General features: G+C 38.3%; 1 protein-coding gene and 1 long non-coding RNA gene across 4 annotated transcripts in view; one reads left to right on the top strand and one right to left on the bottom strand.

Moving 5' to 3' along the window:
- LOC117332824 (matrix metalloproteinase-2-like) overlaps nt 1-20414 on the bottom strand; it is a 76205-nt gene that overhangs the window by 12473 nt on the left and 43318 nt on the right. For all 3 annotated transcript variants that reach the window (XM_033891871.1, XM_033891868.1, XM_033891869.1), the window contains exon 3: nt 14302-14576. In XM_033891871.1, coding sequence (XP_033747762.1) covers nt 14302-14531 — 230 coding nt within the window. In that variant the 5' untranslated portion in view covers nt 14532-14576. The remainder of the gene's footprint in view (nt 1-14301; nt 14577-20414) is intronic.
- On the top strand, nt 6095-7480 carry LOC117332825. The gene is made up of 2 exons (XR_004533790.1): nt 6095-6207; nt 6833-7480. It is a non-coding gene; the product is annotated as an uncharacterized LOC117332825 (long non-coding RNA).

Below are 20414 nucleotides of genomic sequence, written 5' to 3'. Positions count from 1 at the left end.
CCACTCGGCTGGGCTATGCAATGTGCTGATTTGACAGAAAATAATGTGGCGATATTTCAATTAACATTTTAAAACTGACATCTGTTTATTACAGAGGAATGCTCAGCTCACTGTGTCAATGGGACCAACTTAGTGAAGTTGTAGAGTACGGTAAGGCACACTATATAATGACTGATCTGAAAATATGGCTCGTAAAAATAGCAAAAATTTTTTATAAATCTCTTCTTCTGTTGCTGAGCACGCCATTGACATAAACTTCGACATGGAAACTGACGTTAAATCGACATAATTTTGTTTTAGTATGACCACAAATAGCATGTTCAACAACTGGATGAGTGACGAACTCGTCAAAGGTTAATTTTTACCAAAGAACAATCCGAACAATAGGCTACCAAAAGTCCTAGAAATAGGCTAACTAACTGTCCGAGAAATAGGCTAACTAACTGTCCAAGTTAGGCTAACTAACTGCCCGAACAATAGGCTAATTAACTGTCCAAGAAATAGGCTAACTAACTGTCCGAACAATAGGCTAACTAACTGTCCGAACAATAGGCTAATTAACTGTCCGAGAAATAGGCTAACTAACTGTCCAAACAATAGGCTAATTAACTGTCCGAGAAATAGGTTAACCAACTGTACGAGAAATAGGCTAACTAACTGTCCGAGAAAAAGGCTAACTAACTGTCCGAACAATAGGCTAACTAACTGTCCGAGAAATAGGCTGACTAACTGTCCGAGAAAAAGGCTGACTAACTGTCCGAGAAATAGGCTAACTAACTGTCCGAGAAATAGGCTGACTAACTGTCCGAGAAATAGGCTGACTAACTGTCCGAGAAAAAGGCTAACTAACTGTCCGAGAAACAGGCTAACTAACTGTCCGAGAAAAAGTCTAACTAACTGTCCGAACAATAGGCTAACTAACTGTCCGAGAAATAGGCTAACTAACTGTCCGAGAAATAGGCTGACTAACTGTCCGAACAATAGGCTAACTAACTGTCCGAGAAAAAGGTTGACTTACTGTCCGGGAAATAGTTAAATTTTAACGACATATTTAACCGTTTTGGAGATTGACTAAATAAATATATAGTATTAAATTATAGTTCAGAAAATTGATCCAATGTTAAATTAATTAACAATCCGGAAAAATAGACTTTAAAACTTTACAATAGCAGTTTAGGAAAGCTAAATCTAATATGATGATACTGATAGGCTAATTTAAAGACGGATGACGACCCGGATTTAAGTAAATCGCAAGGGAAACAACTCTCGTAATTAACGACAGACTAATCACATCGACGTATTTATGTCACGTGTGGCTCTATGGATTGTCCTTGACCCCAGTCTCACAAAACTTGCCTTTAGACATCATTAGATGTACTTCTTCCAAACTACGTGTTTTATATACCTTCTCCAAATCAACTGAATTTGGAGCTAGGTTTCTTTTAAGTGACGACACGGGTACCATGATATTACACATTGCTAACTCAAATTTCTTGTCGTATATAATACTGAGGCGGGGTTGATTTATAATCATTTATATAAATTGCTTATCTGGACAGGCCTCCCCCCTCCCTTACCATGGAAAAACCCAGCCCCTCCCTTACTGAAGAATATAGTTATGTCTAATTTGTCCTCATTCAAATGACATTTTTTTGTCAGGGCTCTTATGGTGATAAGCTGTTCTTGATTCGCAAACACGTGCGACAATTTCACCATAACATATAAGTGGTTCCAAATTATTCAGTTAAGTACTCACTAAAAATGCCTGCATTCCTCAGTATTCACACTTTTTACATAAATTGGTGGAAGAAGAGCGAAGGCAAAAACCTCCAGAAAATATGTAAAGAGTTAAGCATACAGTATAAACACAATCCCAACCCTACATATCGGTTCACATGCAACGCACATGAGTCATGAACAGTAAAAAGTACGTATGACTAAACCCCGCCACGTCGATAGTATAATGTCCGCTACCTCCAGCTTCATCAGCCGTCGTCAGGGTAATCACAGAGTTGTCCAATCACATTTGAGGAAAACTACGTCACCGCCACCTGGTCATAAAAGGCTTACAAAAAAGACGTGAAATTCAAACACATGTCACCACTATCCTAATAACTGATCATGCTGCGATATTCATACCACCGTGCCTCTATTAGTGGCGGTCGTAGTCAATGAGTGATTGAATTAATTTGATTATAAAGATTTCGGGTGTGTACGTGAAAAAATTGTGAAAAGAGGATTGACACCATTGCGGGACCGGAATCTTAACACTTGATAGAGAGAAGGTGACAGAGTGCGAAATTGTTCAGTGTTGAATAAAAAAAATGGTTAAACCACAAATATTTCCAAACGTCTGTGGTTTGTCTCGCGCAACGTAACCTACATGTTTTGGTTATACCGCCTAGTTTCTTATATATTTTACATAAAATGTCCATTATGTCTCTCCTCAAATACCGGAAATAGTGTCCAGAATGTTGGTGACAACGCCCTCTAGTGGCAAAACCAATAGCTGACCCTCACTCTATTAGATTAATGTCCCTCTACTGTCTATTGTTACAGACAATAAGTATATATTCAACAAACAATTCTTTAATTAATCAAACAAAAGGTATATTCAACAAACAAGTAGTATATAAAAAAAACTTTTAGCCTTGAAGATCAATTCGCATTACATTAAGATTCCTGGAAAGATAAATCTAACAAATGAACATTAATGTTCGTTTAAAAACCGAAATTATTTTGTTCCAGATTGTATCGTCATAAAACTGTCATTGTGGTACGTGTAACGTGCTAGGGAGTGCCTAACGCGAAATCCGAAGTGTATACATTGTGTATCTGATTACTCAAAGAAAAAGAGCACAGGACAATGAGTCGGCTTATTTCCATAAAGACCACCAAGTCTCGTCAGAGACATTTTAACCGAAGACATGTGATTGAATAAAGACGAATATTAAATTATCTTCTAAATGTGATACATTGAATCGGTACCACTGAATACAACGACAGCCCCGTTGTAGGATATTTAAGGAAACCCTAGAACTCGAAAATTAACCTGAAAACTGGACGATAGAGACCGGATTAGTCTTAATAACTTTAGAACAACTAACCATAAATTTATAAACAGGAAGGTGGAATAAGGTTGCACGAGAAGATAAAATTTACACATATTGCAATAACAGAAAGGTTTGAGACGAATTTCACAATTTGTTAGAATAACGAGATTAACCAGTAAAAGAAAGATTTATTTCGGATATTACATAATGTATTTCTGTTCGAGAAGATATGTCATTTAATTCCAATCCTGAATGAATACTAATGATACTGACTTGCTAAAAATTATGTAAATTTATCCGATTTATATTTTCACTGTTTGTCCTCCATAGCAGATTATAAATGTATGTAGTTCATCAACTGTGAACACCATAATTATATATATATAAGAATGTAAATTTCTTTGATCCTTGATAGTCGCCATCAATCTTGAGCTCTCTGAAGACCTCGACTAGTTAACAGACACTTACTTTTGGTGAAGAATATTTTCAGGCTAAATGTTTAATCTAAAATCACATATATCCAAAAGACCAAAATTATAAAGCTCGATCTTATTTACTTATAATTTGAATATTCTAGAGACTGTGACTAATCATGTGTAAACCGATAAAATAAACATGGTTTAGGTGTCATCAGGATAAACATACGGATTACCCCGGATAGGTCCGGAACCTACATGTAGTTGATAACCCCAGCTGTCTTTTGTAGCAACGAGCCATTATACTGTTTGTAGACGATTAACTTCGACTTATCTCGTCCGCAGATTTACACGTAGCCGAGGAGATCGATAAAGATCTAACATTTTCTGGCTCCGAATCACCGAGATGACGACTTAGGAAAAACCAAACAAACAAAAAAAAAATCAGCAAACGTCTGTTTGAGATAAAACGTTTGGCAAAATCTGAGTGTGTCTGTGATTCAGTGATCAAAAGTGGGATAAACTGACCTCGATAGTGTGATTCTAATTGGTGAGATCCCGCTTGACTGAAGACACCACAATTATATGGGTCACGTGCTCAAGCATGTATCACCTTACAAAAACTTACGTATTATATGTATTGGGCTGGGATTTGTGTATAAATGTACACCTTTCCTTTTTGTGCATTCAGACTCATAGTCCGAAGGCAATAAACATCATCAATATTGGATGAAACGCTATAATTTTGAAATCAATTAGTTGAATTGGCTTGAAACAATAGTGTCTTGAACACACACGGCCATTCTTTCCAATCAAGCCCGGGTAAAGATAATCTTTAGCTGATTCAACGGGTGAGTCAGAGGCTGGGTGCTCTGTCTCTGGGGTACCAGGGGAGGGGGTAAGGGGCGAGGAGGATGGTGACTGATGAGGCACACAGGGCGATTAGCAGACAAAGGCGATGTCAGTAACCGCTGATGATCCATCTCGTTCTGGCTGAAGACCGATGATGTATGGTTCTGACGGTAGAGGTCCAACACTATTTATTTACAAAACTGAAACACGGACGTATATCACTTGCAGGCCTTGGCACTTATTAATTATCTCCTTATTATATAATTTGTTGCTACGGTGTATCCATATGAGAAGGTCCCGAGAGATGTCCCTAAATCTGTGATACTGCTTTCGTTAATGACTCATACCGGTGCCCCAGATTTTACCAGAAATATATTATATAGGTCCCTGATTCATATAAAGGGGCCCCAAGGCCTGTCTCGTTGTAAATGTAGGTCCCTGGTCTCGCCATGGAATGGCTGGGTCCCTTATTTTGTCGGACCATATAAAAAGACCCCTGGTCAGGTCAGGACCGTATTGATGCTAGAGGGAAAATTTAACGGCGCACTAGGCAAATAGTTTATATAAATAAATGAATAGATAAATAATGTGTTTTGTGGCATCCATCTTATTTCCTCCCACTGAGTAGAAAGTGATTATCTTACTATATATTTGCTAATATCTCTGTAATAAGCTTTTCTGAGTCTGAAAACTAAATCTTTCATTTCAATGACCTGCGCTGCCGGGTCCGGGTTTATAACCGGAGTTGGTTCCTATACTCTGTTATTACCATATTATCATATTATCCAGACAAAAATAGCATTTACATGTAATAAATTGTTCGTGATCTGGTCCCTTTGTGATGTATCGTAAACGGAGAGTCAGCCAATTTTCTCTCGTGCGTATTGTTAAACAATCTGACACAAAACATCTGGTCTAATGCTAGGCCTTTAGCTCATACATACGCTATTTGTATATTATGTATATATTTTACTTATAACGTATTTTAGATCTTGCCATAAAACAGGCAATTCGTATATATTGAGTTTTGAAATTGGATGGCGCCATCGATTCCCCTGAAGCGTCTGAAGGTCAAATGCTTGACCTGGAACTAGAGTTTATTACACCTACCGGCGGAAGGCCACGTGTGTGGGTGTGCTCTGTGATATGTCACAGACGATGATGACATAGTGTGTGTTCCTCCGCCAATTGTGATTTTTAGTCCAACCTGCATAGACATTTGGCAAGACCTAATACGACAGAAAGTCAAACTTGTACAACGATGACAGGACAGCGGTTGATATCTAAATGTTTCATCGACCGGAAGTGCCAGGTGCTGTTGACCTCTATCGGCTGTTTTTTATGACAACGCCGTACATCAGACCGAGGCTGACAGCTCAATTAAACTTACGTTGTCTGTAATTTGCCATGTTAATTGTGACGACAGCTCTAGATAAGTACAACTTACGACCGTTGACTAACTTGAGTATTTGAGCTATAAATAACATACTCAGGTTAATTCCTTAGACGAATATAAATGATTTTTCTAGACGAAATAAAACCTCAAGGACACGTTTAGTACTGACGCACGTGCTTTGTTTCTCATCACATAAAATGGCGGCGTGATTCTTTTGTTCTGTCAATAGCGACGTACTTTATCGGTAACATCAGATACGGCGCGATAGTTATCAGGGATATTGTCACGTAGCGTACAATATATCTCGTGGAAAATATAGCACCGGTGCCTTATACATGTCTAGTTGGGAATCGTTTATTCTCCTCATGGCTAACGTCTTGTGAAGTTCATGGTATCATGGACAACACTGGCTCGGTTCTCTGTTCATTGCTACCAGCTAAAATTAGACGACTAAAAGCAACAGCCTTCTAGACGATTCATAAAACTGTTGGTAAGTACACATTAGTAAACCTGATCTCAATGAGCCTCTCGCCCTCTTGAACGCACTTGGCGGGTCATGGGAAAGTGCAGGGGCGAATATAGCATGGATTAATAAACAGCAGCCGATGCCTAACTTTTTAGAACAAAAATTACGTATCCATCGTTGGCGAGCATAGCTAAACTCAATATGACAACGGCATTTTCATATTCAAATTAAAGTATGTTTAGGAAATGTCAAAACAGTAATACTCGACATATACACCATTGAACATGTTATTTATGGACGAACCTTGTTTAACCTGACGTAGTCCAAAATCGTTTGTTGTATCTATCTCATAGACATGGAATGTTATTGTAGAACGTAAAGCATCAGGATATTCTCAACATGTAGCACGTGTCACTGTTCCAGGGCGCATGCATGTATTCTTATTCTAAGCCAATCAAAGTGACAGTACAGAGTGGTATTCATTTTCATCTCAACTTCAAGACTAATGTTATAAATCTTCAAAGCTCATTCGTACATGTTGATATCTGAAGAATTCTGAGAAAATCACGGAGTAAGAAAGCAGTCGTAAGCAAATTTATATATAGAAGAAATTTCGTGGGTAAATTTTGTACTTTTTTCGGCTGCACAGAAACACCAGCAAGTAGACCGGAAGTGTGGTGATGCACTAGTAGGATTTCAACGGAAGTCACGCCTCCATTGAAACAGGATCGAGAAACTCTACAGAGGCGTTTGAACGGAAGTAACGCAGACACGTATCGATTTTCGATTAATCTGTTTTCCTTTTAAACCGCTCCATATAACAACCGTACTTTATCATCACAAAGTAAACCAGAAACAGAGATTAATCAATGGCACATGTCCTCGCCGGGATATCCGTCATCCCCAGAGATGTCCTACCCGGGATACCCGTCATCCTCAGAGATGGCCTAGCCGGGATACCCGTCATCCCCATAGATAGTTAGTCGCGCCACCTATCAGAGCGAATCCCAACTACCTGTTGTACATAGTTCGGCAGGTAGAGTTAGTTTCCCGACTTCCCTATCGTTCAAATCCAATTGAAGAATGACCTTATATTGTATAGTATGTTCCATACCAATGTACCTTTTGAATTGTTTCCCTTATACATGTACGTTTCTCCATTTAAATACATTTTCTGTTTTGAATTTAATGAATTTTAATTTCATGAATTTTAGTGTCACATATGGATGGGTATATTTTATGTAAATGACTGTTTCATGTAAAATATGTGTGACAGTCCAATAAAATGTTTTATTAATATCATTTTTATCATTTTTTTTATAATTATCATCATATTATCGTGTTCCGCAGTCATACATGCGAACAAGGTCGTATAGTACGCCAAAAGTCCTGTTATATATGCACGTATAAAAGTTCGTACAGTATTCAGATGTGATATTCAGACTCTCTGACGTCTGAGAATTGATAAAATACTTAGATGTTATGTTGTTTTAGTTAGCAATACTCTGTAATAGGCTTTCGAAAACACACACAAAACCCAAGTTGCCTTTCGTTATGTACAACCATTGCCTGTGATGAAACATGTATGGAAACTATGAAATACTGTAGGCCTTTGTTGTTTGGCTGTGGTACTATTGGACGAGAAGTTAACTGGTTCACGAGCCTTTAACAACACCCTAACAGCTTTATCAGAGTGGTTGTTACAACTAATGATAAGGAATAGAAGGATTATTTCCTTTCAACACTTCTGTATATATATAATTGAGTTTTGGTTATTATCAATGTTTTAAGATCTACACAAGAAATGCCAGATTTCTGAGTTGTAAAATATATGGGGAAATATATAATAGCATTTTGAGATAAAAAGAATATTTTTTTAGAAAAGAAACAGTTTCTTTATTACATGCTATTGTTGTTTTGGTCAATATTACCATTATTAAGATCAAAACTACTTCATTTCATGATGTCGGAATGAATGCAGTGTGTAAAGGCAAATCTACATGTACATATATATATATACGCTGTATATGTGACAGGCTTGCTTTTCATTGTCATATGATCTGTTTGTAAGGAGTACGTTTTGATGTGAGCGATACATGCTAATATTTTGAACATCATCTTAGAAATCGGAACTCGATTTTGACACATTGACTACCATAATGTTTGGCTAATGCAAAATATGTGTCAACTCAGTGGTTTGATCTGCGTCGCCAAAACGTTTGAATAATATCTGTAAATGATTTCGATGTCATTATCGCCCTGTTCAGATACCGTGAGCCACACGTTTAAACTCCCAAGGAACATCACTTAACCTGCTGGATAGAGACGGATGTAGGTGAATAGACTGGCCATCTGTCTCAAGAATATTAAAATTGTAAATTGAATTGATGTTTATGATTTTGGTCTCGAGAATATGTCTGGTTCAAACTAGGGGGGAAGTTATCTAGTATTAGAACTTAAGTGGAGCAATTATAACAAACAAAAATAGGGGCTAGTGTCCAGTCTAGAAGGGAAGAGCGTGAAGTTTGTTTGGGTTTAAACCAATCGGACATTACGTAATGTGAAATTTGAATCAGCGACACATGATCTGGACCACGTGACCTCGCTGTGACGATAAGTACTTCCTTAGATCATTTGCTGTAAGATGTGAGATTAGATCGCGCGCGCGTGTATCGCGTTACGCAGACGAGGAATAAGGAGGTTAGGGCAACTTGCATATTGACCTAGATTTAGGTAAAGACGATTAAAACCAAGTCACAATAAGACCTTTGTGTAGAATAACAAATATAGACCAATATTTATCTAACAAGCTTTCACTCGGCAAAAATGTCATTTTAAACAGTTTTATATAATGAATGAAACAGATTCATATTAAAATTTTGGAAGGCTGCGCGCTGTATTAACGTCAGTCATACACAGGGCTTTCTGAAGTCCTATAATTGGACCATTATTTCAAACAACAACATTGCACTGTTGCAGCAAAATATATCAAAATACCATAAATTACAATCAGGTATTTAAACTTATCTAACCGCCATAATGGTAAACGCGTGTTCGTCCTTGTCTTAGTCGTTACATCACCAGCCCCATACCGACCACGGCCAAACACAAATAGCATCAACTCAATAACTGCCACTCCGTCTGTAAGGCTATACCTTTCTCTTGTAAAATTTGAACCACATGGTTCCCGTTAAAGGCTAATGGTTTAGATTTCCAGCAGGTTTAAACCTTCCTATCGTACTCTAACATGCTTTCGTAGCAACATCCGTCCATCACGAAGGAAATTCTAAAATGCAAAACATAAACCTACTCCCGGGTACCTAGTTATATATGAGTAGATTGTCCAATTTATGAAATATGCAACATGTAATGGTTATAACAGTATGTTCTCTTATCCTTATCATAGACAATTAATGCTAAAATATATATATATAATATAAAATCCGTCTGTAAAACTCGAACATGTCTGGAATGACACCCCATGGGCATTTGGTACGTGTGGTAAACACCAGTACTGACATTACAGTTGGTAAGTTTAATATTACCAGACAGATTGCTACCAAAGGACACTTTTGGAGAACTAATACGATATCAGTGACGTTTGTCGACATTATACAAGTAATGACGCTAGAATACATGTTAGCAGCGAACAGAGCCCAAGGTATTACTGTTACGACGAACACAACCGTGCCATTCTCCACAGAAACGTAATGTATACACACAAAACATAACTACAACCTTTGCCAAAATAAATTACACAGACATAACTCCTACATTGTTTGCCAACCTTAGCTACTCTACAAACCAGAGGCCAGTACACGAGGTTACCAGTATTGTACAGCCATTTGTCATACGCCAAGCACAATTTGGGCGCCCCTCGAGACCCTCTCAATAAGGTTACATGGTACATACACATGCACCTTAGTGATAAAGTATTGTCGGAGTAGAATGCCTTCGTGTTATGTCCATACATATATCACAAACACTACCACGTGGTCATAATAAAACCATCAAAAGAACCGCCAAGAACTGAAGCACGTGCGTATATTCCATTAAACAAAACCAAAAATCCAAGCACGCATGACAATGCTTCAATGACGTAACTATATTGCATGGTCACAGAGTCTGACAACATACTAGATCTTCCCATGACGAGATAAATGAACGATACATTCCGAGCACGTGCTAATGGCCGCCAAATCCGGTCGTCTGCCCTCATTCATGCAGGTTGTGATGACTACACACTACACCACAACCAAACAGAACAAGGGCCGACGATCCCGGTAATCTTTCTGCTCGTCCGATGTCCGTTCATCCACAGAATAAAGCCATTCTAAAACGACAGGCTAAACTGGCATGGTCACGGCCCTCCAGTCGCTCCAGAGGAACTAAAGGAAAGAGGCATGGCAACAAACTGCACGTAGCCAGATGTACATATCAAAGTATGAAACCCAACACCAACAGTGGCACCGTAACATAGCCGTCACTGCGGGACTGCAATGCGAACAAAACTTCAAAACTTTCTCATACTACCACCACCGCCCGTGTCCCCGATTCAGCCAGATTTGGACCAGCTGTTTGACGGGCTGGATTTAGCTGGTACGACTTCCGCTTTCTAACCACCTCGTTAACGGGCGGAATGTATGTCAAAGAACAGTAGGAGAGGAAAACGACTCTTGTGTCACGGGAGTCCATCAAGGGCTTTGGCCGACCTCTAATTGGAGTGGCATCATTTAACACAGTAGTAACGAGCCATATAAAACCATACAGGGCATGGTACAATAAAGGGAGACAAGTTTAGGGGGTACTGAAACCTTTGTTAGGTAATTCACAAAGAAAAGAGACAACCGGAAGTGAAAAATATTAAGCCGGGAATGCCGGAACTTTACGCAAAATAGTGCACTTTAAGCAAAATAGTGCATTTTAATATAAGTTTGAATAATTATTCTTTCGTTTAAAAACCAATACCTAATGCCATTTCATTATTTCAAAAACAAATTGTTTAGTACAGTTGCTAAGCCATCCTATATATGAAACTAGTCTGCAAATGTATCTGTACATGTGACCTAAATAAAACCGTTATCGATGTTATCTCAAAAACTTAAGCAAAAATAAAAAGCGAGAGGTATCTTTCAGTTTTACCACGAAATACAGACAACGAGGAGACGTGATAATAGTGTTTGTATGGCATGTCTGACGAAACTAATCATAAAATAGGCATCCTGCTTAACGGAGCTTTTTTTTTTTTAAATCATTCTTTACCGAACTAATATAAATGAGGTCTCACACTAACAATTACCAACCCGACAGAACGTTATTCTACCTACTAACTGGCGTACGATATCCAACATTATCTAAAACTATTATAACATTAATTTGGTACATAAACAGCTAAATGGACCTACCATGCTAACTGTGTTATTTACAAACACACTTCAGAAGAACATCTTGGCAAGTATTATGGGCGTTGTCGGGGAAAAAGGTAAGGTAATGTACGCCATGACCAGAAATTTTAGTCCTGGCTTAGTTAGCACTGGCGGGAAGACAAGACGTAAAACGTTTGTTTCATATGAAATATATATCGAACATTTTACAAACATTTTACAACAAAGTATATTTTTATATATACATTACAACAGACACCCTCTGACCCTCGCCCGACACCAAACCGTTAAACAATTCATCATTAAGGCTTTAGACCACACATACAACCTACACCTTCTTGGACCATATCCCAGTGTTGGCGAGCTGTCCAATAACCTTCCAGAGAATACAATCATGTACGTGGGAGGCTTCAGGTTACAACCAACACTTCCGTAATTCTTTATTATATTCAATTCGATTTTATTAGCTCTGGTGTAATTTGATGGCTAAACAAGGAAGACATGGAAGTAACAAGATAATGTTTATATAATATTAAATCAAACTGGATACAGGCCTGTCTTCCTCAGGTCTAATACCTGTTTAATTTCCGAAGGGATCTTCATTTTGGATGACGACTAAACTTGCGCGATCATTTAAAGTTTGGTTTTTCCCAAGATTTCCGCAATCTGGAGATAGCTTTAGAACCTAACTGATAAGTTATTGGAGCAATGGGGAAAGATGCAATTTATCATCAAGTGAATTACAGGTTGAACGTATTCTTTGTATTCAAAAAAGATTTTTGATATACCTTTATCAATTTCGAGGTCATGGTCACATAAGCTAACATAGTAAAAAGTCTTCTAAGATAAAAAAAAAATTGGCAGATGAAGGTATACTTCTCTCCTGTAGTCTAATAGGTTGTCATACAATGTGTTTATTACGTTATAGCGAACACCATTTCCCAATCTGTACGTTATAGCGAACACCATTTCCCTATCTTTACGTTATAGCGAACACCATTTCACAATCTTTACGTTATAGCGAGCACCATTTCCCCATCTTTACGTTATAGCGAACACCATTTCCCAATCTTTACGTTATAGCGAACACCATTTCCCCATCTTTACGTTATAGCGAACACCATTTCCCAATCTTTACGTTATAGCGAACACCATTTTCCAATCTTTACGTTATAGCGAGCACCATTTCCACATTTAAACGTTATTAAGAGCACCACCTCCCCATCTGTACGTTATAGCAAGCACCATGTCCCCATAATTACGTTATATAGCGAGCATCATTTCCACATCTTTACGTTACAGCGAACATCATTTCCTAATATTTACGTTATAGCGAACATCATTTCCCAATCTTTACGTTATAGCGAGCACCATTTCCCAATCTGTACGTTATAGCGAGCACCATTTCCCCATCTTTACGTTATAGCGAGCACCATTTCCCAATCTGTACGTTATAGCGAGCACCATTTCCCAATCTGTACGTTATAGCGAGCACCATTTCCCAATCTGTACGTTATAGCGAGCACCATTTCCAAATCTTTACGTTATAGCGAGCACCATTTCCACATTTAAACGTTATTAAGAGCACCACCTCCCCATCTGTACGTTATAGCAAGCACCATGTCCCCATAATTACGTTATATAGCGGGCATCATTTTCACATCTTTACGTTACAGCGAACATCATTTCCTAATATTTACGTTATAGCGAACATCATTTCCCATAATTACGTTATAGCGAACATAATTTCCCATCTTTACGTTATAGCGAGCATCATTTCCCATCTTTACGTTATGGCGAACATCGTTTTACCAACTTTACGGTATTGCATGCGAGTACCACCTCCCCATCTGTACGTTAAAGCGAGCACCATGTCCCCATAATTACGTTATAGCGAGCACCATTTCCCATCTTTACGTTATAGCGAGCACCATTTCCCATCTTTACGTTATAGCGAGCATCATTTCCCATCTTTACGTTATAGCAAGCATCATTCCCCCTTCATTACGTCTTGCATATCGTTCAAGAACCACATTTGGTTCTGTAGATACAACATTGTTAATACGCACGTTGTACAATGCCAAATGACAATGCCAAGAGAGCAAATATCTGTAGCTACAGGAAAACAGACAATATGTATAAGATATTAGCACCTTCCATACAAATTGATAATTAGATAAAATCGAGCCAAAAATGAATTAAAACTGAATCACACAGCTGTTTGGTCCTTTTAGGACTCGCCAGTGAGGCCTAGGGCCTAAAATCAACTAATCTGAACGGAGCCTTACTCCACCCGGTGTTTTTATATAACTAAACAGATAATCAATATGTCGGTCCAATAATTGTATCTGCTAATAACACAGTGAAACCATGATTCTAGTTGAAAATTGATAAAATCAGTCAAGGTGTTGAACAAAACACATTTACAAAGACCATTGGGGAAAAACACTATGAGAAGACCCAAGTGTTTCGGAAGAATAAGCGCTCTTTGTTCCATTGACCATACCTCTTGTACAAACCTAAATCAATGTGACATCGAGCCACAGAAACATCTATTGACAGTTCTTTTGTACGCCAAAAATACTTTCCTTGTCATAATCCGCGGATATAAACTTAAATAATAGATAGGCAAGACTGCCTCCTGCGAGATGAAACAAACAAGCAACACATGATATCAGGTTCGGGGTTTTGACCTTTGAGATGACCTTCACTGTCCAATCAAAGCGCTCCTTACCTGTACGTGAGGTCCTTTTTATCCCAAGAAGAATGTGACAGCACGTAACGTTTCCGGCGGCGTCCGAACTCCTCGCTAAACTCATCCTCATCCGGTACACCACATCGCTTCCGGTTCATCAGGGCGATCGTCCGCTGGTCGACGATTCCTGTTGGGCTGAGATTGCCTTTCCTCTGTAACCTCTTGATGGCGTCCGTGAGATCTTCCTGTGACATCAGGTTTTGCGTCATTTCTGTGTTGGCGCCCTTGAGATATCTATAGCGCTTGAGGTAACTCTAGAAACAAATCAAATGGCAAACTGTTATAACTAGTTTATTTAGTTAAAAAACTCTGGAAACAAATCGAATGGCAACCTGTTATAACTAGTTTATTTAGTTAACAAACTCTGGAAACAAATCGAATGGCAACCTGTTATAACAAATTTATTTAGTTAACAAATATAAGTAAATCGGTCTGATTTGAAACTTTTTAACTAGAAATACACAGATCAATATATCAATATCTGTCAGGCATAATATACACTGCTAAACATTGTCTACGTCAGGCCAGTGCCTCGAGCTACCCCACCGGTTTACTGTTTTTATGCATCGTAAAACTAATCCATGATATCAAAACCTCCAGTGCTGTGGAGTAATCGATCCAGGGGGTTAAACTATTAGCGATATTTAAATGCTTCACTTGTTCGAATATCAATAACAGTTTGTCTCACATAATAAATACACGTAGTTTTAAGAATGAGTGAAATATCGTTTCATTTTATCCCTACTTCAAGGTCACAATCAGCGCCATCTCACCCCAACCCCCCTCCACCCACCCCTCCTCTACATTGACATTACATATTAGCCCGGTCAGTGTGTCTAGTTGTCTGGTCACATACATGTACTGGGCTAATCTGAATTATCTCTCTTTGACGGATCAACGCTGACTATTCCAAATTACCAGCTCATCAAAATACCTCGTGAATGTTATTTTGTAATTAACGCAGAAATAACGAATGCAAATGGGGCTACATTTTCTTACTGAAATAACGCTTACTTAGGTAAATGTATTACCACGTTATTATTACACGAATATTCCTCCAACACTACCAAATTACAACCAGTACATAGCTGACACGTGTATGTACAACTGTGCTGGGCTTCGTTTGTTTAAATTACCATCCTAAGTGTTAAGTCTGGAATAGCTGCGGATGATAAGAGATACAGGGTTGTTACAAGTAAGACTGATAGAAATCCTTGGGCTGACAGGATAGTATCAGGGACGGAATACAGAAACCCAAGATCTGTCAAAAGATCTGGGCGAGAATGTGATGTAATGGATCCAAAACTCCCCCGCAGACACCAAGTAAGAATTAAAATGGCGGGAGCTCTCTCATCTGAATCTCGGAACGCCTCTGACGATATGTTCAGGCCGCGTTGTTCGGAATACCACGATAGATAATTGTTTTATTCGTTTGGTACAAGTATAGATCAGAACATCTACTAAAAAAAGAAAGAAAAAGAAGTCTGAAGAGAGCCAAGAGAGAAAAAAGCAAACCTGTTTTTAGAACACAAGCTAGAATTCTATATAGAAATAGGAAAGTATTAAAAATGAAAAGCGTACAAATAAAAATCTGAAAGCAATGCCAAAACAGATGGAATACGATAGCGCCGTCAGTTTGATGATAAACATGCGTTATATCTGAAGTGACTTATCAACAAACTCGAGGAACATTTCAACTTTAGGTCAGCAGGAGGCCGTGCCACCAGTGGAATCGGTCTTGCAAATCAGCGAATTCCATTCAAAAGTAATATAAGATATTTACAAATAGTATAATTTGGTCATTTTCAAAGAGACACTTGGCGGAGAAGTTTAAAACTTCTAGACACTATACATACAATATGTTTTAGGATAGTTAGCTGCTAATTACTGAGGTCTGGGGATATCTTCGTCTTCATTCTCAACTAATCACGTGGAGAATTTGTTTACCAAATCGTATAACCGTATCACCACTCATACAACTTACACTACTAACAAACTATATTATGTATTTGTAGAAAAACATGATAACGAATAACACTTATTGTCGGAAATTTTGTGAGCAAGTACATCATTGTTCAAATACCAGACTGGCTTTTAAAGCAGTACATGTACATCATTGTACAAATACCATGCTGTCTTTTAAAATGAATATATTTGTACAAATTCTCATTCATATACAGCTGGTGTTACCTGAAGATCTGTTCTCCTTCCTCCGTTTTTTTATTGTGTTTATTATGAGTAAACGACTAAAAGTTTGGTGTTCCCCATGAGTCTGTGTTTGGGCCTCCGTTATTTCCTGTTATACATATTACTAAAACAAATGTACTTTTGTTTATAGATGATGTTGCTAATTATTTGGCACGTCTCTCTCGGCTGTAGATCATACACTGGTCTTTGGTTTACAGGATGCGTCTGATTTTAAACTAGGGGATATGATATGGTATTAGAATTCTGTTGAACAGTTGTTTAAACACTTAGGAGTTGGTTGCCAGTTTTTTTTATACGAATGCGATACATCATACACATTATAGACACTGATATTTATCCAATCTATTATAAATAGTTAACAAGCAAAAACTACATGTATATAAAATGTATAAAACACGTAAATTGAAACCATTTTCAATTATTCCTGGCGACTTTTAACGTCATCAACATAATACGTATTGAGCCGTCACTCACTCGTATGGTCTATATAAACCATTCTGATAATCCATGTTTTAATGTCACAGCGACAAACCCATTATCGAATTGACATCACATGACCTGGATATACTGACATTCCACAATCAATTAAAGTGTATGTTCGACTGGTCTAATTCAGAAATCCATATAACTACCCTGACTCAGAAACTGTCTGACAAACTGAGGGCTCACAGCTCAGTCCAATTTACCGAACGCATTTCCCTATGGACCGGTCAAACGGTCATCTCACTTGGTCATTAGTCTGGTCCGACCATTACTAATTATCACCGGCTGGACACTAGAATAATTACTTATGTCTGAATAGACAGTCCGAAATGTATTCCAGTCAGTCTTTGATCACCTGACCAAGTCCAGATCTCTAAACGATAGGTCACAACCGGATGTGGCAGGATTACCACGGTCAGTCTTGACCATCGATACTGATATGAGTGTAAGTTAGATGCAGATTGGCTGGATTGTCCGAATAACCCATTTATGTACATGTACACGTGTGTATACTAATAAGATGGTCATGATGGTCAAGATGGACATTAGCGGTCAATTAAAGGCCAGTCATTGTATACTAATAATACCGTGTCTCGTGGTCATTATGTAAAATATGCGGGTTCTTATAATTGATGAGTTGAATTACGCAGGCACTTAACTATTAACCTCTGTTAGAGTAGTGATTGGTACCCACATATTCCACTATTCTCTGACATACTCCAACCCCATTTCCTGAATAGATTCCCTTGTTGCCTTTTTTAAGATACCAATTGTATGACGTCATGTCAATAATGCAATGACGTCACGTCATCTTTTAATCATACTATGTCAACAATGCCATAAATTCGTCATTATATACATAAGAGAGCTATCGGGCAAACTTGGTAAGAGAAAGCATGTCTTCCTCCGGTTAGGATCTCCTTTTCTCACTATGGGGGAGGAATGAAGAGGTTGGGGTTTGGGTAAAATGAGCCCTAAACGTAGTTATGTGATACCGTGATAGATTCTATAGACAAAACACAAAGCAGAAGGCAGACCACGATGTACGTTGTATATTTATGTAGTTTGTTGTCTCTTATAATGGCAAGGTCCGCTAGGACATAGGATATCGTGTATATGTGATATACACAACGGGAAGGACAAAGTCCGGAAAACATGTCCTTAGTACTGGATTAAAGGTCAAATGAATGTCAAGGTCGGTCAATTCAAAGTGCCGCGTGCACGTCAAGCTACAATGACTGCATAATGTGAATGCAGAAATCTGATACAAGTTATCAGCTCATTATAGAGAATTGAATTTATTTTAACTTAATTAACACATTTTCTCTTGTCTAATTGACATATTCTTTTTTCCGAAAAGGGGTGAAAAACAGTAATGATGATAATACTCCCAGACTTTCTGATAATGCTCCATAAGGAAACTGAAGATGTCTTGGCGCCGATTGGTTATCCATTAACTTTGAGCCCGTGTCGTTTTATCTGTTTGTATTTTAACCGTATCGACAAAGAATATCATTAAAATGTATCTACAAAGACAATTTGTTCGTGCACCCGCGGAAGCTCGCGAGGCTAAGTTAGTGTTTGCCCTATCTGTGTGTTTGAGTACATAAAGAAAGATAAAACGGGTACAATTAGCCATGACTTTTGAAGTACAAAATGCAGACTATTTTTGTACGGATGAAGCCTTGTGGTGTCGCCACGGTCACGACAGGACCAGTAATTGGAGTACTAATCGTGCCCACAGAATTAAGAAATAGGCCAGATGTTGACGCTCGTTAAAGACAAATCCTCGTGTAACACTGCTTTTTAATCAGTCCAGTTATTCAAAGCCTGGAGTAGAGAACCTTGCTGGTCGTCACATTGGTTAATGAGGGGGGAAATCACAAATATTTTTTTTCAGATTTATTTCGCCTTATCGCTATCACTTATTATTGCCAAATTACAAAAGCAACGTTTAAAACTGGTAAACGTGTTTGTTTGGTGAAGAAAGGGCAGACTTTCCAATATTCATTCTGTATCTGTAAAATGTTAGATGTCGTAAATGTACGTGTAGAATCACGACATAAATCATGACGTCACAATATCGTGTACATGTAGAATAGGTTACACGCGAATAAGAACTTAGATATCCAAGTCCCTGACACGACATAGTCATGACGTCACAGATTGTATATATATGACGTCACAGATAATGTCCTGTAGAATAAGTCGCGTGATTAATGTTGACGTCACAGGGATCCAATAGTTATACATTTTCTCCATGTTGTTGCGCGGTATATCAACAGCCATTACACCCGATAGCATCAAATTATCATTGAGCATACTCATCATACGATTCTATCTCAGTCTCCATCGACAGGCGAATAGTGTCAATACGCGATGTTTGATTTCCTAGCCTGGAGACTGGTCACGACGTTGCTAATTGGTGCGTCCGCGGACTTGTTCGCACAAGATCAAAGAGCATAAAGTGTTGACCTAATTATGTGTGTGTATTTTGTGTTGGGTGAGTGACAGAGAACTCGATATATCACTGCCACAGTGACACATAGCCAGCACTGTTTGTCTCCCGCATCATTTATCTCGTACCAACGCGTTATCAGTAGTCGACTGTATGGAAGCTGTTTCTACACAATTTGACCTGTTTAACCATTTATCCGGTATGACAGAAATCAGAGACATATCTACTGTATATATGTCTCTGCAGAAATCCGCCAGAGAATTATGATTTGGAAATATCAGCAATTTTCATACGAGACATTTTATAATAGACAGGGTAAATACAAGGTATACAACATTCTGGTACAATTTATCCATGTTATAGTGGTTCCCATTTTACTGATGATTAAACTGCAACATTGGCAAATCAATTTAGCACGTAGACCATTTCTCGGATCGGTTATCGCTAAACGTTGCAGAAAAAAACCTTCGCATCAACAGCCCGTGGTTTGTACACTCTATCATTCTGATATATCAGAGTTACTTCCCTTCGTTTCACTCTATCAGGACATTGTTACAAAAAGCGATAGTTTGACAGCCGATTGGGGTCGAGAATGACACCCTTTACTGATTTCCTGTTAGGAACTGCCACTAGTGATGAAGCGTCTGGTTGAACGGGACTACACAATATGTCTGCAACAATGCAAATATATATCAATGTTATGTTCTGAGGTTGCGTTGGAACAAAATCGCGAAACTGACACATTATTTAAATAAATGTTAAGTGCCAATATCTAATATAGAGTTATTTTTATGACAATGACACGTGCGCTATCGAAAATCGTATTGTAGAACGTGCCGCGGAGGCCGATAACGAGTTTATCGTGACGCTCGGCAGCATGTGGGTAAGTTTACTAAAGATACACACCTCTTACTGACGATATATATACAGTCTGATTTACAGA

This window comes from Pecten maximus, chromosome 8 (assembly GCF_902652985.1).
Source record: "Pecten maximus chromosome 8, xPecMax1.1, whole genome shotgun sequence".
Classification (NCBI taxonomy): Eukaryota; Metazoa; Mollusca; class Bivalvia; order Pectinida; family Pectinidae; genus Pecten; species Pecten maximus.
The sequence above is the reverse complement of the archived record's forward strand: the minus strand, read 5'-3'. Positions and strand labels throughout refer to the sequence as shown.